This window comes from Muscardinus avellanarius, assembly GCF_963383645.1.
Source record: "Muscardinus avellanarius genome assembly, chromosome: 11".
Lineage (NCBI taxonomy): Eukaryota > Metazoa > Chordata > Mammalia > Rodentia > Gliridae > Muscardinus > Muscardinus avellanarius.
In genome coordinates this window covers 27,414,229-27,437,781 of record NC_137797.1, presented here as the reverse complement: position 1 = coordinate 27,437,781, position 23,553 = coordinate 27,414,229, and the positions used below count along the sequence as shown (strand labels likewise).

At 42.9% G+C, this 23,553-nt stretch overlaps 2 protein-coding genes across 2 annotated transcripts in view; both read right to left on the bottom strand.

Moving 5' to 3' along the window:
- The window catches only part of NR2C1 (nuclear receptor subfamily 2 group C member 1), a gene marked incomplete at both ends in the record, with an annotated part of 36,720 nt that extends 35,737 nt beyond the window's left edge, over positions 1-983 (bottom strand). Inside the window, one exon of the mRNA XM_080704819.1 lies at positions 930-983. Coding sequence (XP_080560945.1) covers positions 930-983 — 54 coding nt within the window. The remainder of the gene's footprint in view (positions 1-929) is intronic.
- Positions 984-14,583: 13,600 nt separating this feature from the next.
- Positions 14,584-23,553, bottom strand: part of FGD6 (FYVE, RhoGEF and PH domain containing 6) — a gene marked incomplete at both ends in the record, with an annotated part of 122,759 nt that continues 113,789 nt past the window's right edge. The window contains 3 exons of the mRNA XM_080704818.1: positions 14,584-14,620; positions 17,317-17,465; positions 19,590-19,718. Of these exons, the coding sequence (XP_080560944.1) occupies positions 14,584-14,620; positions 17,317-17,465; positions 19,590-19,718 (315 nt within the window). The remainder of the gene's footprint in view (positions 14,621-17,316; positions 17,466-19,589; positions 19,719-23,553) is intronic.

Sequence of the window (23,553 nt, the reverse complement as noted above, 5' to 3'; positions counted from 1 at the left end):
AATTAAAGATGCTGCTGTAGAGAATGTTAATATGTGGTATTTATTTATTTTTGTGGTACTGGGGATTGAATCCAGGGGCATTCTATCTCCCAGCTATACCCCCAGCCCTTTAAAATATTTTTGGTTAGGTTGTTGACATCTCACCAAGTTGATGAGGCTGTCCTTGAACCTGCAATTCTCCTGTCTCAGCCTCCCAAGTACTGAGATTACACCCAGCTTCTTTCTTTATTTTTTGAGATGGTGTCCTGCTATGTTACCCAGGCTAGTTTTAAACTTGTGGGCTAAAGTGACCTTACCAGCCTTTCAAGTAGTTGGAACTATAAGTGAACTTTAACTGATTCCTATGTGGTTATTATATATAGACACAAATATTGGCTAGGAACAGGGTAATAACTATGCTGAAGGTAAAAAACAATTAGATTTGGGATAGTCTTTTGGAAGAAAGAACTGACAGGATGTGCTCATGGACTGAAAGAACTAAGAAAAGAAGAACCAAGAGTGATTACAAACTATTAGCCTGAGCAATTGGGAGGACAGTGCTATCTGCTGAGACCGAGTAGTCTACGGATGCACAATTCAGAAACAAAGATAACTATCCCAACACTGAAGGCTTTGTTAGTATTTTCCAGAGTAAACTTTACTAAGCTCTTGATTATGCATCCTCCAAAAAATATCCCTTGCTCCAGTCCTACCAACTCTACAACTCTTTATTACCATTTTTCTTCTGTGCTTTATAGCGCCCTATACATATCTATCATAGCACTTACCATATTCTTATTTGTGATTGGTTATTATCTCTCTCTAGACTGAAAAGCTATTTTTAAGTCAGGGATATCTTTTATCTCTCTACCACCAAAACCTAGCATATATACTTAGCATAAATAAATAAAAGTTTGGTGAGTCAGCTAATGAACTGTAACTAGACATACCTCTCCCATCTGTTGTTCAATAATTTGATGTGCAATTTCTTCTATGGTTGCCATGATCTAATTGTCAAAATGCCCTGCCAAAAAACAAAAAGATAATTTTTTACAATAGCACTCATAATAACATTTAATGAAAACCAGGCGTGGTGGCACACGCTTGTAATCCCAGCATTCAGGAAGCTGAGACTGGAGGATCGCGGTTCGCAGACAGCCTCAGCTACTTAGTGAGGCCCTCTGCAACTCAGTGAGACCCAGTTTCAAAATAAAGAATAAAAAATAGGAAAGGGGGTGTAGCTCGGAGGTCGAATGCCCCTGGGTTCCATCCCCAGACCCGAAAAAAAAAATAAAAGAAAGAAAAAAAAAAGAAAAAGAGGAAAAAAAAAAAAACCTCTTTCTTCCTTCTTTTTTTTGTGGTACTGAAGATTGAACCTATACTTCTGAGCTATAACCTCTGCTATATTTTATTTTTCTTTTTTGACCCTCAAAGTATTCTACCTCTAATTATACTCTTAGCCCTATTTTATTTTGAAACAGGGTCTTGATAAGTTGCTGAGGCTATCCTCTAACCTGCAATCCTCTGTCTCAGCCTCCTCCCAAATACTGGAATTACAGATGTAAGCCACCAAGCCTGGCTTTTTAAATTTTTTTTAAGGACAAAGTTCATAGCTAGATAGCTCCATTAGCCTGCCCTGAAGATCCCAGAGGTCAAACAACTTTCCTTCATTTCATCCCTGGGATAGCCTTCCCAAGATTAACATTTTAGCAAAGATTTAAAGGAAGCAAGCAATCGAGCTATCTAGAAGAAAGTTTCATTTCCAGAACTTTTTTATTTTTGTGGTATTGGGGATTGAGCCCAGGGCATTGCACTTGCAAAGTGAGCCCTTTGCCACTGAGCTACATTCTAGCCCCCACCTTTTTTTTAATAAGGACAAAAATTAGTGCAAAATAAATGTCTCATGACATTGTTAATAAAAACAAAAACATGAAAACTAGAGAGTAAGTGAATTTGAAGAAAATGACTAACGTGTTATATTGGTTAAAACCATGCATAAGAAAACTGTTTGATGATGAAAATACTTATGGCAAAAAAAAAACCTTTTTAATGTGATTTTTAACTATGCAAAACCACACAAGAACTAAAAATAAGCATTCTTAAATGGTAACTATGATTTTTCTTGGTGGAGAATTATAGGGCACTTATTTTCTTCCTTATGATTTTTGAAGGGGAAACTACCATAGTCAGAAAATTAAGCACTCCCATATACTATCAATTTGTACATTATTTGCCAATTTAAACAAAATAAACATTTCTGCAACTGTAGTCTGATGTATCATATATTAATCTCATCTTCTAAAGTTCTCCACCATTTCCCTGCATGTATTTTACAGAGGCATCCATCTCCCATATGACAATTTATAAGACAGCCAGGCATGGTGCTATAAACCCACCAGCTACTCAGGAGGCTGAGGCACGAATATAGCAAGTTGGAGGCCAAATTGGGTAACTTAGTAAGACCCAATCTCACTAAGTACAGGTACCATTTTCTAAGGTTGGCTCCTAAAACATTTTAAGAGGTTGTACAGGGAGCCCGACATGGTGGTGCACACCTGTAATCTCAGTACTTGGGAAGTTAAGAAGACAGGAGGTTTGCAGTTTCAAAAACAGCCTCAACAATGCAGCAAGACTCTCAGCAACCTAAGTGAGCTCCTGTTTCAAGAAAAAGAGCTGGGGATGTAACTCAAAGGCAGAATGCCCTGGGTTCAATCCCCAGCACCATAAATAAATAGAGGTTGTGCTAGGTCTTATCACTCAATGAAGGCAAAGAAGTATATTCAAACTATTACTTATTTTATGCTTTTTGTGTTTTTTCTATTTCACTTGGTAAGAATTATAATATATTGTGTGCCAGACAGAGACAGCAGATTTTTTCAGAAATGTTTACTTCCATTGATTTGTCTCCCTTAAAACTCTTAAGAGAGCCGGGCGTGGTGGCGCACGCTTGTAATCTCCGCGCTTGGGAGGCAGAGACAGGAGGATCGCACGGGTTCGAAGCCAGCCGGGCTGGCTTAAGAGACCCTGTTTCAAAAATATAAAAATAGGTCTGGGAGTATAGCCCAGAGATAGAAGAGCTTCCAGAAACCCCAGTACCATCAAAACAAACAAACAAACAAACAAACAAACAAAAAAACTCTTAAGAGAGACTGAACCGTAGTACAATAAATAATGAAGTGAGTTAACATTTCATGTAGTACTTTTTATTAAATTACTAAGACTAAGCTGAGTGTGGTAGCACACACTTGTAATTCCAGCATTTGGGAGGCTGAGACAGGAGGATCTGGGTTCACAGCCAGCCTCAGCTACTTAGTGAGGCCTTCTGCAACTTAATAAGACCCTGTTTCAAAATAAAGAATAAAAAAAAAAAAAGGTCTGGGAATGTAGCTCAGAGGTAGAATGCCCCTGGGTTCCATCCCCAGCACCTCAAAAACAAAAGAACAAAACAAACCAAAAAAATGCCAAGACTGACCTTGAACCTGTGATCCTCTTATCTCAGTCTCCCAAGTACTTGGAGTATAGGTGTGTGCCACTATGCCAGGCTGATACTTTCTAATAACAAACAGAAATACCTTGTTTACTTACATTAAAATATTTATTTTTTTGTGGTACTGGGAATGAAACCCAGGGGCATTCTGAGCTACACTCTCTAGCCCTATTTTTTATACTTTATTTTGAAACAGGGTCTCACTGAGTTGCAGAGAGCCTAAGTACCTGAGGCATCCTCCAACCGCAATCCTCCTGTCTCATCAGCCTCCCAAATGCTAGGATTATGAGCATTTACCACCATGCCAGACTCTGCATTGAAAGAGTTTTTTTTTTTTTTTTTTAACAACTGGAGTCTGGAGGCCATGAAGAAAGCAGGACTCAAGATGCTGCCTAGGAACATGAACTTTGGCAACTCCATCCCTTTTTTGTATATGTGCAGTACTGGAGATTGAACCCAGGTGCATTCTACCTCTTTTTATTGGAAACAGGGTCTTGCTAAGTTATTGGCTGGCCTTGAACCTGTGACCCTCCTGCCTCAGCAAACCAAGTACAGGAATGCCAGGAACTGGCCACCCTGCCCTGCTTACCAACAACCTTTGACCATTGGTTTCTAGAATGGCTAGAACCCAGGGGCATTCTACCTCTGAGCTGCAACCCCAGCCCGTTTTTATATTTTGAAACAAGGTCTCCTTAGTTGATGAAGGTCTCTCTAAAGTGCTAAAGCTGCCCTTCAATCTGTGATCCTCCTGTCTGTCTACCAAGAATTAGGATTGCAAGCCACCAGGCCCAGTTACACAAAGTTTTAAAGCACATGTACATCGCCCAATCACACGAGCAGTTGATTTTAACATAACCTTAACATTTCAGATGTCCTCACAACTTCCAAAGACGCACAAAAAGGGCCAACAGCCTCGTCTTTTTGCTTTTCTTTGTCGGTTACTTTACAGGCTGACCTACTTACTGAAGGTTACGGGACATTTGCCTTTTATAAACTGAAATCTGTATGAGTTAAGAGGCAGGGATCTTAACAAAAGATCCGACTGAAACCTGGACATGTCGGGTGCCCTGAGGACCCTGGGCCAGTCCATTTTTAACCCCTAAAAAAAACACCTAACTCCAAAGGCAGCCACAACTCCTGCACTTTTTTTTTTTTTTTTTTTTTGCGGTACTGGGGATGGAACCCAGGGGCATTCTGCCTCCAAGCTACACACCCGGCCCGATATTTTACTTTTGTGTGTGTGTGTGTGTGTGTGTGGTACTGGGGTTCCTGGAAGCCCTTCTACCTCTGGGCTACACTCCCAGACCTATTTTAATATTTTTAATTCGAAGCGCGGCTGGCTTCGAACCAGCGCAATCCTCCAGTCTCCGCCTCCCAAGCGCGCGCCACCACGCCCGGCGAAACCCAGGGATTTTCTACCTCCGTGCTACACTCCCAGACTTCTTTTTTATTTGGAGTCTCACTAAGTTGCTGAGAGCCTAAGTAGCTGAGACTGGCTTCGAACCTGTGTGATCCTCCTGTCTCAGCCTCCCGAATGCTGAGATTTCAAGCGAGCGCCACCACGCCTGGCTCCGCGCGGTTTGTTTTGAGAAGAAAAAAGAAAAAAGTGCCAGTGGAGGGCGGCGTGGGCGGGCGTGGCGCCCGCGACCCCCGCGCACCGGAGGCGAGTCCGGAGGGAGGCTCAGGGCGGTCTCAGCGTGGCGAGGCTCTCTAGCACCCGAGTTCCACGGGGCGGGTTGTGCAGCTTGACGGCGGAATGCCCCCGGGCTCGATCCCCAGTCCCACACACAAAATAAGTAAATAGAAAGTGGAAGGCGCCATTGCGCCCGTCCCGGTGAGCGCCCGGGCCAGCGCGGCCCGGGAGGAAGCCCGGCCGCCCGCCAGCCCGGCCTGGCGCGCCGCCGCCATGCGCCTCGGCGCGGGCCCCGGGGCGGGGACGCGGCGGCGCCGCGGAGACGGAAGCGCTCGCTGCAGGTGAAAGGTCAGAGGCGCGGCGTGAGCGCGGAGCCGCCGCGTCCCCGGGCCCGCTCCCGCCGGTCCGCGCCGCCGGCCCGAGGGCTGCGGCTGTTGGCAGTTGCGGCGTGGGGGCGCCGGCCCTGCGCGCCCGCCCGCGCCCCGCACCCGGCCTCTCACCCCTCGGTCGGGCGCAGTTCCACAGTCCCGCTGCGGCGGCCGCCGGGTGGCCGGACGCCCCGGGAGCAGGGCTGGCTGCAGAACGCCGAAGGGCGGAGGGGACCGCGGCGAAGGGTAAGGGAGGCTTCTGGGTGCTGTAGGGGGGAGGGGGTCAGAGTTCGTGACCCCTCCCTCAGCTCCGGAGGGCGCCTTGCAGCCCGCGCCTGCGCAGTGGCGCTGCGGAGGAGCGGCGAGAGGCGGTCGTGACGTCCCCTGGGCGGGGCGGAGCGGCCCGAGAGTGGAGCCGCGGCGCCGAAAGTCTACTGCCCCCTCTCGGCGTGGAGGGGTCTGCGCGCCTGTGCTGCGCCCCCGCCACCAGCGTTTTTTTTTTTTTTGGAGACTGAGACAGGAGCATCTGGGTTCGCAGGCAGCCTCAGCTACTTAGTGAGGCCCTCTGCAACTTAGTGAGACCCTGTTTCAAAATAAAGAAAATAAATCGGGCTGGGGTGTAGCTCGGGAAGTAGAATGCCCATGGGTTCGATCCCCAGTACCGGAAAAAAAAAAAAAAAAAGGATAGTCACTAAAGATAGTCATTAAAAGAAAATTTGAGGCAACACGTTCCAGATTTGGGCAATAACATAATTTAATCGGAGCCGCCCATGATGGCATCCACTTGTAATCCCAGAACTTGGGAGGCTGAGAGAGGAAAAATCACAGGTTTGAGGACAGCCTCAGAAAGTATTGAGGCCCTCCGCAACTTAGTGAAACCCTGGTTTAATATACAAATAAAATAGGATTAGAGGTGTAAGCCCAGAGGTAGAATGTCCATGGGTCCCACCCCCAATACCATACACACAAAATAAGAACAATAGAATCGGGGTTTAGGGAGTTTCTGTGTGTGTGTGTTGGGGGGGTACTGGGATGGAACCCAGGGGCTTTCTACCTCCGGGCTACACTCCCAGACCTATTTTATATTTTACTTGGAAACAGGATCTCACTAAATTGCTGAGAGCCTCAGTAAGTAGCCGAGGCTGGCTCTGAACCTGCCCGATCCTCATGTCTTGGCTTCCCAAGTACTGGGATTACAAGCGTGCGCCACCCAGTCTAGCTGGGAGTTCTGTTTTTAATTTCTGGAAAACTGGGTTCTTCTATTGGCTGTCTCTTAACCTTACACTTTAAAGTTTATTAGAAAACAAACACATCGCCGGGCGTGGTGGCGCACACTTGTAATCCCCACACTTGGGAGGCTGAGACAGGAGGATCACACAGGTTTGAAGCCAGCCTCAGCTACGTAGTGAGGCTCTCAGCAGCTTAGTGAGACCGTTTCCAAATAAAATATAAAAAAGGTCTGGGAGTATAGCCCGGAGGTAGAAAGCCTCTGGGTTCCACCCCCAGTACCAAAAAAAAAAAAAAAAAAGAAAGAAAAAAAGAAAAGAAAACAAACACATCTGCCTAGATTCCAGACAGATGTTTAAATTTCCCATAAATAGAGCTGGGTGTGGTGGCACACTCCTGTAATCCCAGTACTTGAGAGGCTGAGACAGGATTGCAGGTTTAGGGACAGTCTCAGCAAGTAGTGAGGCCCTATTTCCAAATGAAAATAAAATAGGGCTGGGGATGTAGCTCAGAGGCAGAATGCCCTTGGGTTCAATCCCCAGTGCCACAAAAACAATAAATTTTCCATAAATATAACAAGCCGAGGCAGAATCATGTAGTAAAATATTAGTAAAGTTTTACTTAGCTGTCATTAGTAGAAAAGTAATGGCTAAATGGAGCAATAATGTCACTGGAATGTAAATTCTGTTGGCTAAATTTGTGTGTGGGTGTGTGTGGTACTGGGGATTGAACCCAGAGATGTTCTACCTCTGAGCTACAACCCCAGTCCTATTTTATTTTATTTAATTAATTTATTTATTTTTGTAGTACTGGGGGTGGAACCTAGGGTCTTTCTACCTCCAGGCTATACTCCCAGACCTATTTTATATTTTATTTGGAAACAGGTTCTCACTAAGTTGCTGAGAGCCTCACTAAGTAGCTGAGGCAGGCTTTGAACCTGTGCGATCCTCCTGTCTCAGCCCCCCGGGCGATAAGATTACAAGCGTGCGCCACCACGCCTGGCTCCCTATTTTATTTTTGAAACAGGGTCTCACTAAATTGGGGAGGGCCTCACAGTGCTGTGACTGGCATCAAACTTGCATCCCTCCTGTCTCAGCCTCCCAAGTACTGAATTTAGGTTTATGTTTTCATAGATGGTGTTACCAAGGACATGGAGAGGGGTTTACTGCCTGCTAGGCAATAAAGATTTGGGAAATGAGCTGGCCTGGTGGTGCATACCTCTAATCCCAGTACTTGGAGGTTCACACAGGAGGGTCGCAGGTTGGAGGCCAGCTTCAGCAGCTTAGTGGGACCTTTAGCAACTTGGACCCTGTTTCAAAATAGGGCTGGATGTGTAGCTAAAAGGTAGATTGCTGTGGGTCCAACCCAGCACTAAAAAAAAGTTGCCGGGCGTGGTGGCGCAAGCTTGTAATCCCAGCATTTGGGAGGCTGAGACCCAGAGGATCGCGGTTCGCGGACAGCCTCAGCTACTTAGTGAGGCCTCTGCAACTCAGTGAGACCCGGTTTCAAAATAAAGAATAAAAAATAGGGCAGGGGGTGTAGCTTGAAGATTGAATGCCTCTGGGTTCCATCTCCAGACCCGCAAAAAACAAACAAAAAAGGGTTGGATGTATAGCCAAGAGGTAGACTGCTGTGGGTTCAACCCAGCACTAAAAAAAATGTTGCCGGGAGTGGTTGTAATCCCAGCATTTGGGAGGCTGAGACAGGAGGATCGAGGTTCGCGGCCAGCCTCAGCTACTTAGTGAGGCCCTTGCAACTCAGTGAGAGTTATGTGTCTCTTTATGCTTCAAAATAAAGAATAATAATTTTTTTAAAAAAAGGGCTGGGGGTAGAATTCCCCTGGGGTCCATCCCGGGTACTGCAAATAAAATGAAATGAAATAAAATAAAGGTTTGTGGATGAAATGGACATAAATGGACATCACATTCTGTTGTGGCCACTCGTAACAAGAAGCCCTGCTCTCTTCAAAGCACCGTGGCTTAGGTTTCAAGAGGAGCTGCCCTTGACATTACTGCTAAGTCTAGCCTGGATCATCACTGGAGAAGAGCAGCCGCAGGTTCAGGGTGGAAAATACAAGACAGGAAAAATAAATGGTGCTGTAAATGAGGACAGCGTTGTCATTTTTCTCTGGAACGGGGCAGCTAGACACAGAAAGGGGCAAGAAACGTTCCTAACAATTTATGCCTCATTTTGTAGAAGTCCACCTCTACTTTGTGTGTGTGTGTTGGGGGGGGTGTCCTCCTGGGGATTGAACCTAGGGGAATCCTACCCCTGAACTACACCCCCAGTCCTATTTTGTTTTTTATTTTGAAACAGGATCTAAGTTGCCGAGTCTTGTTAAATGGCTGGGGCTGGCCTCAAAGCTCCAGTCCTCCTGTCAGCCTCCCGAGTACTGGGGTTCCAGGCGTGCATCACTGCGCCTTGCCCTCCTCGGCTTCTTAGCATCACTTTTTTGTGTTTGGTTGTAAGGCAGCCCCCTCCCTAATATCCTTAAGCTAGCCCCAAAGTGAAGGGTATGAAAGCACATTGTTAGTTCAGTGGAAAAGGACCATCTAGACCTTTTCTCTGTTCTCAGTGCATTATAAGTATGCTTGAAGTCATACTCGTGGCCACCCTCTATCACTCAATGAATGCACTTGAATCACGACTTATCAAAAAAAATATAGAAGTAAAGCCATTCAGAGAACATCATTGTAAGTAGAGGCTCCCTTAATCAAGCTTCAGAAAAAAAGGATTAGTGAAGTTCATACTTAAATGTGTGATTCTGAAGCCAGACGTGGTAGTGCATGCTTGCAATCCCACAATTTGAGAGCCTGAGACAGGAAGATGGCAGGTTCAACAACTTGGTGAGACCCTGCTTCAAAATAAAGAATAAAATAGGGCTGTGGGTGTAGCTCAGAGGTGGAATTCCCTGGGTTCAATCTTCAGTGCACACACACACACACACAATTGTGACTCTGAATAAAGGTATGGTTTAAAAGACATCATCACACCAGTGTAGATATTATAGTAAATTTATTTTGTATAAATATATACATATACATATTAACATTATTTACAATGCTAAATTTTTATTTATAAATGATTATTTCTTTATATGGACAATAAGATAAAAATTATTATCACTTTAAGTAAAAATTGTTCCTAGAAATACATTATAAGTCATTTAAAAAATAGTTTTCCAAGATCAGTTCTTAGATGCTATGACTAACTCCTATGAAAGAGAAAGTTATCCCCCTGCCAGCCTTCTCCTTTCTACAAAGGGAAAGGAATTTGTTATTTAGGCTTTTTGAAAGCCTCCTACTACATTTGCTTTTTTAAAGGTTCTAGTAAAAAAAATCTTCTCTAGTAGGGGAAAAGTCATAGACAGAGATTTTCCTTTAGAAAACGCCATAAGTGGCGCAGGCTCCAGAATGATACGTGTATCACAGACACTGTTTAAGGACCCATAGGAAGGAATTTAATTCAGTAAATACTGAGCGTTGACTGCAGACAAGGCACTCTACCAGACGTGGCTTCTCCAATGAGCGAGATAAACTGCTCTCAAGGACAGAGTGGGATAAGAATCGTGAAAGTTTATTAACTAAGCACCAGGGGGACACAGAAGGAGAGACTGGATCTAGTTTGAAGGAAGGAGGGGGAGAGGGACCAGGATCAACTGTCACGGGGAAGCATCAGATAAAGGGGCAGAGATGGGGAGGCAGGGAAGAAAAGACGGAAGTAAACAGCGTGGACCAAGAAAGGCTGGGTGGGGTGGGGTGAGCTGGACTGTGTGGTACACGAGGAACTGTTCATGCCACGCTGCTGCCAGCACCCCTGAAGGCTGCTGGAGCAGAGATGAAGCAAGGTTTAAGTCACACTCTGAAGACTGCTCTTCAGTGAGCACAGTATATCACACAAGGGGGAGGTGTTCAAATGAAAAGCGAGTGGGTGTGGCTTTTATCGTCAGTGCTGGAGATTGAACCAGGGCCTCATCCATGCTAGGCAAGCACGTTATCACTGAGCTACACCCCCAGTGTAGAAGGAAAGTCCTGGCAACCATTGGGAACCGAGCCAGGGCCAGTGCAAGAACAGCAGCAGGGCAATGGGGACAAAGGACACAAGAGCAATCGTAGAATACTTTGGAAATTTGGAGGTGGACTCTGTACTGCTTGAAAACACTTGTACACAGCCAACAGCACCAATGTGGCCTTGCAGGGCGATGGAGGGGACAGGCTTAGAATCGGAGTTAGTATGAGGGCACTGTGGGCTGCGTTTGAGTTGTAGGTGATAACAACTCTACTTTTACTCAACTGGACAAGCACTTCTTAAAAGACCCAAGGGAAAAACTGATTATAGCACAATAAGAGAAAGAGGATTTACCTCTCTGGCGATCATGGTGGCTATATTTGATTACAACGAACCTCAAACTTTTCAAAGTGAAACCCAGTGAACATGTACTCCACGACATGGCGACATACACTGTGCCGACATTTACATGTAAACTAAATGACCAAGTAGGAGGCTTCCCCATGTCTAGATATTCTACTAACCAAATACAAAATGTATACTTAGCTATCAAAACTATACTTTGAATTTGTCTTCTTTATGTAGTATCATTATGGCTTATGAATTAAGAATTGGTGTGAGGATCTCATTTAAAGAAATGCTAGTAGGGCTGCAGCTCAGTGGTAGAATACGTGCATGTGTGCGTGCGTGCATGCATCTGCCTGTCTGTGATTCAGGAATGTTAGGGAGGGAGGCAGGGGGGTCAGCTACTAAGTAGTCAAAGAAGCAAGCTCTCCGTTGGACAAGAGTGAAGTCTCTCAGGCAGCCAAAGGACGATAGGAGAAACCTGGCTACATAAGGAAGTGGAGGAAGAGACTGGGAAGAGATACAGAGAAGTGGAATGATGACAAAGAGAAGCTTTCTCATTCTTTTATGGCTGTGGGTGGTCCTCTGCATGTAAAGAAAGAGTACTAGTTGGGACAAATAGGAGGCTTCCTCCTTTCTAGATATTCTACTAACCAAATACAAAATATACATTTCGCTATCAAAACTATACTTTGTCTTGTCTAGGTTATTTTCGACTTTGTTTCAGCTTAGCTTTATAACTCCTTTTATCTCTTGTCCTTATGAATAAAACACCTGATAAAGGGTGTCATCGATGCTCATGTATCTAATGCAGCATTCCTGGGATCTAGGTACTATTTATACTTTCTCCCCACTTACAGCCTGTACCCAATATAATTTTTTCCTATAAAATGTTAGCTGTCAAGAGATATTTTAAAAGTAGTTTATAACTAATTATATGTAAATAGGTTCTTAATTGGCACTGAATGAGCCAGGATAAATAAACAATAGTTGATCATCTTTAGTAGGTTATGAAGAACTGGTAAGGGGGAAGGAAACAACACTTTTCCAAATTTAAGATGTTTTTTATATGGAGAGTAATGGATAAATTGTATTTCCTATTTTTCAGAATTCTCCGGGAGGCTAAGTAAATAGCTAATATTGTCATACATGGGTTGCACATATAATTATGGAGAACTACCATAAATTTATGCTCGTGTTACTTTTTGCTTGTTGTGTGTGTGTGAGGAGGGGGGGAGTGTTTAGATTTAGAACTGGCTGTTGATTCAGCCAGGTGCTGGAAGACAGACTAGCCTAGCTTATATTTTTTAGATCCTGAGGCTTAAGCCAAATCTCTGAGGCTGAGAACTCAAAGGAGAAGAGCCCCTAAATAACTTCTTACTAAATGCCAGACAATGCATTGGAAGGAAATACTTCTTAGGTATTACCTTGGCCTCCAAAGAGATTACACTAAAAGCCACCCAAACTTTAAGGTGGAAGGAAGGCTTATTTATCCTAAGGTTAGTGAGCTGCAAAGAAATATCCATCTACCTGCTGTGACAAAAGGACTCGAGAGGGCAGCATGTTAGGGTTGAGTGTAAGGCCCTGTAGGGCTTAAAATGATGCCATAGAAAGCAATGGCCAGAAGAAAAATGACAGCGGCTAACTTTACGTCTAGACTGCATGAAGACAGCATTTCTAAAAGTCCTCTCATAAAGGCCTTCAGGATATAATTCTCCTGACTACTAGTATCGCACTAAGTTAGGAAATTCTTTCTAAAGAAGAAGAAAGAGAAATTCTTATGCCCTTTAATGGCATTTTATGGATAACCTTAATTTTTTCTTTTTTGTTTTTTGGTGGTACTGGGATTCCTGGAAACCCTTCTATCTCCGGGCTACACTTCCAGACCTATTTTATACCTTTATTTGGAAACAGGCTCTCTTAAGCCAGCGAGGCTGGCTTCGAACCTGTGCAATCCTCCTGTTTCCACCTCCCAAGTGCGGGATTACAAGTGTGCACCACCATGCCCAGCAATAACCTTAATTTTAAGATAGTTTATAATTTAAACTCAGTCCACAAAATGTATGTTATAAACAGCAGGAATGACAATCATAGTGTTAATTTCATTTTTCTTTGGCTGATTGACAATTGTAAGCACAGGTGGTGCATATGAAAGTATCCAAGAATTATGAGCATAAATCTTTCCTAATGAGGTACAATGGCAGTTAAAGAAGGGGATTTTTTTTTTTTTTTTACCAAGTAGGACATATCACAAAGTGGTATAAAAGCCTTTCAAAAAAGAATACTACTTAATTTCAGTTAATACTGGCTTAGAATTTGTGCTTTCCTGATACCGTAATTCCAGTTCATTTTTAAGGCAGAATATTATAAGAAATACAACATTCCTTAGATATAAATACCACTACTGACTTGGGCTCAGAACATTTTTAATAACAGGAGATATAGGAAACGTGATACATGTTCCATAATGCATTTTGCTAATTAATCCATTTTTGTTCATGTTGAACTGGTAGCTTTAATCTTTTTTTTTTTTTTTTTTTTTTTTGCTTCTAGGGATTGAACTCAAAGGCATTCTACCTCTGAGCCTGAGCTACACCCTCAGCCCCATTTTACTGTTTCCTTTGAAACAGGAGCTCACTAAGTTGCTGAAGGCCTTACTAAGTTGCTGAGACGGGCTCAAACCCGCAATCTTCCTGTCTCAGCCTCCCAACTACTGAGATTATAGGAATGTGCCACTCTAGGAGGCTTAGAACTGTGTTTTCTTTTGTGGGGATAAACTGGTAGCTTTTACAAAAAGATTGGACTTCTTGAAATGCCCAGAGTTGATCCCTCGTGTCCCTCTGCAAATGATAACATCCTCATTCCTACTCACAGTTTTTTAAAATTCAGGTTTCTTTCCCTTTGTTACAATTCTTTGATGATCTAATATTAACTCATGCCAGAAGAGATACATAAAGTAGAAATACTTTAGACATTTTACTGGAATTTCATTTCACAGTTACTGAGGTAGAAGCTGGCCATGTGTTTTTCCATTGAAAGATGCAAATATTCATCTATGTTTATTAATTCAAAGACGTGCATTTTCTTGTCAGCAGTTTTAGGATAATCACAATTTCTAAGCCAAGGACCGCATGAAGATTTACTCCTTGATAGATGGTTGTTGACTTACGAGATTCCCCACCGCTGAAAACGTCACAAAGTGAAGCAGAGTAAACAGTAAAGACCATCACAGAGAGCTAGCACTGGAGACAGTCTTATGTCTCCTGGTCTCTGAAGAAATGGTACTCTAAAATTCAGTGTGAATCTCAGAAATAATTCTGACCACTAAGGAAACAGCACAATCTTAATAAATAACATACACAAAAACACACAGACTTTAACAATACCCCTTATGCCTAAACAAAATAATTCCTTGAATCTGACGCAGAGTTTGGCTGGATTTGTCTTGGCAGTATGTTTAATTTTTTAATTACTTTTACTCCATTCTGATGAAATTCTGCTTCAGAGGAACAACAGAAGAGTTGAAACCACTACTGCTACAATACCGTGCCTTCCTGAAATGCTTCTATCCACCTATTGATAAGAAAAATCTGTTAGATTCGTAAAATCCAGTCACCTGATATAAGTGAACACAACAGAGGTAATAGCTGGGCTGGTGGACTAGATTACCCTAACAGCATAATTAAGATTTTTCTTATAGCGAACTGAAATTCTTGCACACTTGGAGATGTCCTTTATTTGGTAATCTGGTCCAAAATGTGGTCAGCCAAGTGTGTCTCTTACTTCTGTGAGGTATGAGAAAGGGGTCGTTTCATATGTAAGAGTTCTTTGGTGGTACAGGGGATTGGCTCCGTGGACTCACTCTGCTACTGAGGTACATCCCAATCCTGAAATCACTCAACTTAATTAAAAACAGTACTGCGTAGCTGAGTCAGCTCAAATTTCAAGGACAGAAATTTCAAAAATTTAAATTTGGTATACAAATTGCCAATAGATAAAACCATAATATTTATAAAGCCCCACAATTTCCCACTAAAACTGACACTCACTTTTTTTTTTTTTTTTTTTTTTTTGGTGGTACTGGGGTTCCTGGAAACCCTTCTACCTCCGGGCTACACTCCCAGACTTATTTTTTTATATTTTTATTTGGAAACAGGGTCTCCTAAGCCAGCGCATCTGGCTTCGAACCTGTGCGATCCTCCTGTCTCCGCCTCCCAAGCGCGGGGATTACAAGCGTGCGCCACCACGCCCGGCTAAAACTTGACACATTTTAATATTCTGTCACATACAAAAAAAGCAACCCATATGTTATTGATCACTTCAAAGAGAAACTTATAATTTAGCCTGGATCAACTCTAAATTATAAGCAAGCTGATTTTCTCATCCAATTACATTTAAATCCGTCTTGATGGCATTTCTGTGTTGTCAACCTAACGGTATAAGCAAAAGATCATGTATATTGAACAGCAGTAATTTGTATCAGTTTTGTGACAAATACAGATGAAAATTATGAGAAAGATAACCTGAGATATTCTAAAGTGATTACTCTTTTGTCCAAGTAATTTTTATAGAAAAAAATAGTAAAGTAACAAAATTTAAATATATTCTTTAGCCGGGCGTGGTGGCGCACGCTTGTAATCCCTGCGCTTGGGAGGCTGAGACAGGAGGATCACACAGGTTCAAAGCCAGCCTCAGCTACTTAGTGAGGCTCTCAGCAACTCAGTGAGACCCTGTTTCCAAATAAAATAATATAAAAATAGGTCTGGGAGTATAGCCCGGAAGTAGAAAGCCTCTGGGTTCCACCCCCAGTACCACCAAAATAAATAAATAAATAAATAAATAAATAAATAAATAAATTCTTTAGCACCCAGAAGAAATTATTTGGAAAAATAGCTATATACTCTCAAGTATCCTAAAGAGCCTGGGGATGGGGGGACCTTAGACGGTATAACATTATAAATGCTGGTGTTCAGTAACATGCCTAATTCCTAATGCTGGCGATGTTAAGTAATGCCGGGTTTGCTTACTCAAAGCACTCTCTTTCTATCTTCAAGCACAGCGAAGATCATTGAGAAAGTATGAGCACCTCTTGCTGAACCAATTTATTATTATTATTATTATTATTATTATTATTGAAATAAGATTTTAAAAATCTTATTTAAAATAAGATGTTATTTTAAATCACATCACTAAACCAAGATGTGATTTATTTTGTTTTGTTTTGTTTTGTTTTGTTTTGTTTTTCTTTTTGGTGGTACTGGGGTTCCTGGAAACCCTTCTACCTCTGAACTACACTCCCAGACCTACTTTTATACTTTTTTATTTGGAAACAGGGTCTCTTAAGCCAGCGCGGCTGGCTTCCAACCTGTGCGATCCTCCTGTCTCAGCCTCCTAAGCGCGGGGATTACAAGCGTGCGCCACCACGCCCGGCCCAAGATGTGATTTAAAATAACATCTTGGAATCTCATGCATACAAAGAAAATATGTCTGTATTACTTACTTCTGAGCCGACTAAGCGTCGTCTGCTTTGAATACATAAAATAACGTGTTTTTGTGCAGTAGCTGCACATTCATAAATGTGTACTTTGTGAGCCACAGCAAAAAATGCAAAAGAGGTGAGTGGCTATGTTCAGAAGGAACCTTGATTTCAGAGATATGCATCTCTCTGTTAAACAACCTCATCACATATAAATGAACTGAGATGCTTGTTGGAGTTTTGAAGGGACCATTTTAGCTCTCACCATCTAAAAGGAGCCATTTCTTTCTGCTCAGTCACTGGGAACAGCATGGAGCCTCTTAATGCGGTTGACCTTTTCCCCAAAGAAGTAAGTTAGCAAGCAGCTGTTTCAACTCCCGCTGGTCCGTGACACAATTGAATCACTGACTTGCCAGAGCCCTGGAAGGTTTCAAGGGAAAACTCTCCCCCTCCCTGAAGGAGAGGTCAGATGCCTCTGCTCCCCTTCCTTTAGCAGAGCAGCATCAAGCCGCTTCCCCTGCCATCACGTGCAGACAAAACACTGTGGACAGGACTCACTCTTTTCTTTCCCCATCTGCCTCCTAAGACGATTCCAGTCGCCCTTTGCTTTCCTTTGTTTTAACACATTCTAAAGAGCACGAAGAACATGTTAAATCTTTCTAATCTGGTTCTCCAATGTAAGTCCTGAGTCGTCTTCTCCCATACCTTAAAAAGGTGATCTTAAAATCAAGATGATTTAAAATAACATCTTGGAATCTCATGCATACAAAGAAAATATGTCTGTATTACTTACTTCTGAGCCGACTGAGCGTCGTCCGCTTTGAATACATAAAATAACATGTTTTTGTGAAGTAGCTGAAACACTCTCGATTCTGAATTCTCATCTTTGACCTGGGAGACAGTGAATCCTAGTAAAGGCTGGCTCTCCAATGCGGCCACATCCTAATGGGAAAGCACAAGTGGAGAGGGCTCTTTCAACTGAGACACAATTCAGGCCTGAGCACTCTTGGTCTGTATAGCTCTATTTAACCTCATAAGCATACAGAAACCAATGATAATTTTAACGACTTATTTATTGTCATCTGCTCAACAATATTTATTGAGAACCAGCTCCCCACCTATTCAACAATGTCCAATGTGCTCGTATTGATTGATCTTCTTTTTCTTTTTCTTTCTTTCTTTCTTTCTTTCATGCTATTGGGGATGAAACCCAGGGACATTCTACCTCCGAGCTACATCCCCAGCCCTATTTTTTTTATTCCTTATTTTGAAACAGGGTCTTACTGAGTTGCAAAGGACCTCACTAAGTAGCTGAGGCTGGCTGTGAACCTGTGCAATCCTCCTGTCTCAGCCTCCCAAATGCCGGGATTACAAGCGTGCCACCATCACGCCCAGCTTTGATCTTCACGTTATTTTCACTATGACCAAGAAAAGGAAGTGACTATTACTTTCCTTATTATTATTATTATTTTTTGGGGGGGCAGTACCAGGGAGGGAACCCAGGGGCATTCTATCTCCAAGGTACACCCCAGCCCTATTTTTTATTCTTTATTTTGAAACAGAGTTCCATTGTGTTGCACAGGCCTAAGTAGTAGCTGAGGCTGTCCACAAACCTCCATCCTCCTGTCTCAGCTTCCCAAATGCTGGGATGATAAGTGTGCGCCACTACGCTCAGCTTATTACTTTCTTTTTATAGGTGGAAAAAATACAACTCAGAAAAGTAAGTGAGTTAACCCAGATCCTACAAAGGAACAGCTTGGACCCTAGAGGTTTTTAGAGGCTGTTGAAACACAGGAGCACCAGAGAAGAGAAAAGGAAACAACTCCAGCAATAGTTTAAAACTGTTGGTCACCCCGCAAAAGTCTATCTTATGTCTATGCTGATGCCTGATCAGTAAAGTCTGGGGACAGGTTTGTATGTGTGTATGGGCAGGCAGGTGTGTGTGTGTGTGGGGGTGGGGGATCCGCCCAAGACAGCTTGGCAGAAAGGATAAGAAGCTCTGTCTTCAGTGCAGTGGTTAGTAATCCTGTGACACCAGACACGTATTTTATTATTATGGAAAATTCCCAACACACATGAGTAAGAACTCTCTAGGTACAAGAGAAACACTTTTTATTTTAAAATAACAGCAACAACTGGGCACTTGGGAGGCTCTAATCCCAGTGCTTCAGAGACTGAGACAGGAGGATTGCAGGTTTGACGTTAACCTCAGCAACTTCGTGAGACACTGGGCAATTTAGCAAAAAAAATAAAAAAATAAAATAAAATAGGGCTAGGGGTGTAGCTCAGAGGTAGAATGCCCCTGGGTTCAATCTCCAGCACCATAAATAAATAAATAAATAAATAAATAAATAAATAAATAATAGCATCTGGGGTGTATCAGAGAATGCCCCTTGGTTGAATCCTCAGCACTACAAAAATAAATAAATACAAACATACAGACATACATAAGTTAAAAGTAACAGCAACAATGGCTGGGCTAGTAACCCATGCCTATAATCTCAGAACTTGGGAGGCTGAGACAGGAAAACCACGGGTTCAAATCTAGCATGTAGTAACTTAGCAAGAATCTGGTCTCAAAATAGAGGTATAGCTCAGAAGTAGAATGCCCCTGGGTTCAATCACCAGCATCACAAAAACAAACACATAAAAAATAACAGCAACACAGCCGGGCGTGGTGACGCATGCTTGTAATCCCGACGCTGGGGAGGCTGAGACAGGGGATCACAGAGGTTCAAAGCCAGCCTCGGCTACTTAGTGAGGCTCTCAGAAACTTAGTGAGACCCTGTTTCTAAATAAAGTTTAAAAAAATAGGTCTGGGAGTATAGACCGGAGGTAGAAAAGCCCCTGGGTTCCACCCCCAGTACCATATATATATTCAGCAACTCCATCTCCTTGCTTAAAAAGCAAAGCAATACAGGACTGGGAGAGTAGCTTAGTGACAGAGCAATTGAGGCCCTAGGTTCGATCCCCAGCAACACACACACACACACACACACACACACACACACACCATAGAGAAATAAAATACCCCCAAATTACTCATCTTGGCATTTCCCATCTTACCTCACTTGCAGCATATGTATACAGCACTTTGTTTTTTATGACAAACCAGAAGTGTTTCCACGCTTTTTTATTGCCCTTTGACCTGTATAAGTAGCCACTCATAGAAGAATCTTCTGTGTTTGCTGACACCTAGACAAGAAAGCCCCATACACAGTTTAATGATTTGCAGACAATTTTTAAATAAAAACAGTTGTTTGTAATCATTACATACTGAAAAAATGATATAATAATAATAGAAGCCGGGCGTGGTGGTGCACGCTTGTAATCCCAGCATTTGGGAGGCTGAGACAGGAGGATCGCAGTTCGCGGACAGCCTCAGCTACTTAGTGAGGCCCTCTGCAACTCAGTGAGACCGTGTTTCAAAATAAAGAATAAAAATTAGGGCAGGGATTGTAGCTTGGAGGTCAAGTACCCCCTGGGTTCCATCCCTAGACTTGCCAAAACAAAAAAAAAATTCTAGAACTTTACCTGTCTTACTGCGCTCACACGCATTTGTGCATGTGTTTCTTTGTGGATTCATCTGTGTTTTCTAATTTGGCAGAAGAAAAATAATCCAAAGCCTACAATACTTTTCTAAAGATGCATTTTTATTTGGGGATTCTTTATGTTGTCTATTGCTAGTGTTAGGGAGAAATTATTCAACATTTAGCTTTCTTCCTGAAATAATTTTGTACTCCTAAAAACCACTTAACAAGCCGGGTGTGGTGGTCCATGTCTGTAATCCCGGTACTTGAGAGACGGAGATAGGAGGTCCACAGGTCCATGGCGAGCCTCGGCCATTTAGTGAGGCCCTCCACAACTTCCTGAAACCCTGCTGCAAAAATAAAGAATACCTGGGCGTGGTGGCAAATGCTTGTAATCCCAGTACTTGGGAGGCTGAGACAGAAAGCTCGTGATTCGCGCCAGCCTCAGCTACTTAGGCCCTCTGCAACGTAGTGAGACCCTGTTTCAAAATAAAGAATAAAAAGTAGGGCTGGGTGTGTAGCTCGAAGGTAGAATGCCCCTAGGTTGAATCCCCAGTACCACCAAAAAACAAAACAAAACAAACAAACAAACAAAAAACAGCCGGGCGTGGTGGCGCACGCTTGTAATTCCAGCATTCGGGAGGCTGAGACCTGGAGGATTGCGGTTCACGGACAGCCTCAGCTACTTAGTGAGTGAGGCCCTCTGCAACTCAGTGAGACCCGGTTTCAAAATAAAGAATAAAAAATAGGGCAGGGAGTGCAGCTCGGAGGTGAAATGCCCCTGGGTTCCATCTCCAGACCCGCAAAAAAAAAAAAAAAAAAAATCCTTAAAAATAGGGTTAGGGGTGTAGCTCAGAGGTAGAATGGCCCTGGGCTCAACCCCCCAATACTACAAACAAACAAATGAACAAACAAATAAATTATTAAAATAGAATAAAAACAAAATAGAGGTTGGGGTGTAGCTAGGAGAGAAATGCTGGGTTCAATCCCCAGTACCAAAAAAACAAACAAACAAAAAACTCCACTTAACAGAATAGTGAATAGAAAATTCTACTACTAACGGAGATAATTATAAGCACCCTACTGGTCTAAAAGAAGTTAGCCAGGCGTGAGCGTGCATGCCTATAATTTCATCTATTCGGAGGCTGAGGCAGTTTGATTGTGAGTTTGAGGTCAACCAGGGCAACTTAGTAAGACCCTGTATAAAAAAAAAATTTTTTTTTAAAGAGGACCAGAGAAGTAGCTCAGGGGTAGAGCACTTGCCTACAATGTGTGATGTCTTGAGTTTAATTCCTAGTAGTAAAAAAGAAGTGTAACAAGTAGTTTTAAAAAACAAAACCAAACACAGCTAGCTGAGTATATGGTGCACATCTGTAGACCCAGCTACTAGTAGGCTGAGGCAGGAAGATCATGTAAGCCCTGAAGTTTGAGGCCAGCCTGGGCAACATGGTCAGATATCATCTCCTAAAACAACTAGAATGTTTAACACTCAAATGAGGTTTTGCTTAAAAAGTAGTTATATCAGGATGCTATTATGTATTTATATAAGAGTTATAATGTTGCTCAAAATATATTGTATTCCTTATTTAGAATTAATTTACTAGTCAGGTGTGGTGGTACACACCTGTAATCCTAGTACTTGGGAGGCTGAGACAGGAGGATCACTGGTGTGAGGCCAACCTCAGCAACTCAGCAAGACCCTGTTTTAAAATTAGAACTAGCCGGGTGTGGTGGCCGCACGCTTGTAATTCCCCCGCTTGGGAGGCGGAGACAGGAGGATGGCGCTGGTTTGGAGCCAGCCTCACTGGCTTAAGAGACCCTGTTTCCAAATAAAAAAAATAGGTCTGGGAGTGTATCCTGGAGGTAGAAGGGCTTCCAGGAACCCCAGTACCACCAAAATAAAAAAAAAAAAATAGAACTAAAACAGTGCTGGGGATATAGCTCCTAGGTTCAATCCCCAATACCAAAAAAAAAAAAAAAAAAAAAAGTTATACAAAGAACTACCATATGACCAAGCAAGTCCACTCTTAAAAACATACCTAAGATATATGAAAACATATATCCATGCGGGATTCTGTCACTGAATGGTTTTAGCAGCATTGTTCACAATAGCCCAAAGGTGGAAATTACTCACATGTCCATCAAGGGATGCACAGGTACGTTGTGGTATATAGATACAATGGGCAATGAATTTTGTGTGTGTGTGTGTGTGTGTGGTACTGGGGGTGGAACCCAGAGGCTTTCTACCTCTGGACTATACTCCCAGACCTATTTTACATTTTATTTGGAAACGGTCTCACTAAGTAGCTGAGGCTGGCTTCGAACCTGTGCGATCCTCCTGTCTCAGTCTCCCAAGTGCGGGGATTACAAGCGTGCGCCACCACGCCTGGCTCAGTTTCTTTTATGTTTTTAAGAGATTGGGTATTGTTATGTTACCCAGGCTGGCCTCAAACTCCTGGGCTCAAGGGATGCTCCCACCTGTGCACAGATGTGCAACACTGCATCCGACAGCAACCTCAAAATTATGAATGTGGATCGAGATTCAGGAAGTGGGGTGTGGAAGATACAGTTCAGAGGTGGTAACTCAAATGGCTTTGCCAGTTTCACATATAACATGGCAATTAGAACTTTAAATTTTTTTTCTATTTCATGAGATTGGCTATAAATTACTCCATATTATTTCAACTGGAAATATATTCTTTTTTCTGGTATGAGAGATTGAACCCAGCGGCATTCTACCTCTGAGCTATACCCCAAGTCCTACTTTTTATTTTTAAACACAGTTGCTGAGGGCCTCACATAGTTGCTGAGACTAGCCTCAATTCTATAATCCTCCTGTCTCAGCCTCCCAAGTACTGGAATTATAAGTGTGTGCCATCAAATATACTCTTAATTTTACAGAAGAAACGTGATTTTGGTCAAATTATTAGAGCTGTCTGCTTCTACTTTCATAAAAGATGGTATGAAACCAAGAGAATCACAAACTCTTCAGAACTGGAGCTGGTATGCAGCAGGAGCTCCAGCTACTTCCAGGCTGAAGTGGGAGGAGCCCGTGAGCCCCAGAATTCAGAATCAGCCTGAGCAACATAGTGAAGTCCCCTCTCAAAACAACAAACAAATGAACGAAAATGTCCTACTCTGCTAGTTATAAAACTAGTGAAGGAGGAACTAATGGAGAAACAAATAATCATGGGAGTGGCCGGAACAGCAAAGCCATCTACTCTCTAACACTTGTTGACTGACCCTTCCATGAAGAACTGGAACAAGAAATCAACGATGCCTGTGCATTCTGCCTTTAGCAGGGCTAACTGTGGAACCCAGAGGCTTTCCACTTCCGGGCTATACTCCCAGGCCCATTTTATATTTTAATTGGAAACAGGGTCTCACTAAGTTGCTGAGAGCCTCACTAAGTAGCTGAGGCTGGCTTCGAACCTGTGCGATCCTCCTGTCTCAGCCTCCCAAGCACCGGGATTACAAGCGTGCGCCACCACGCCCGGCTG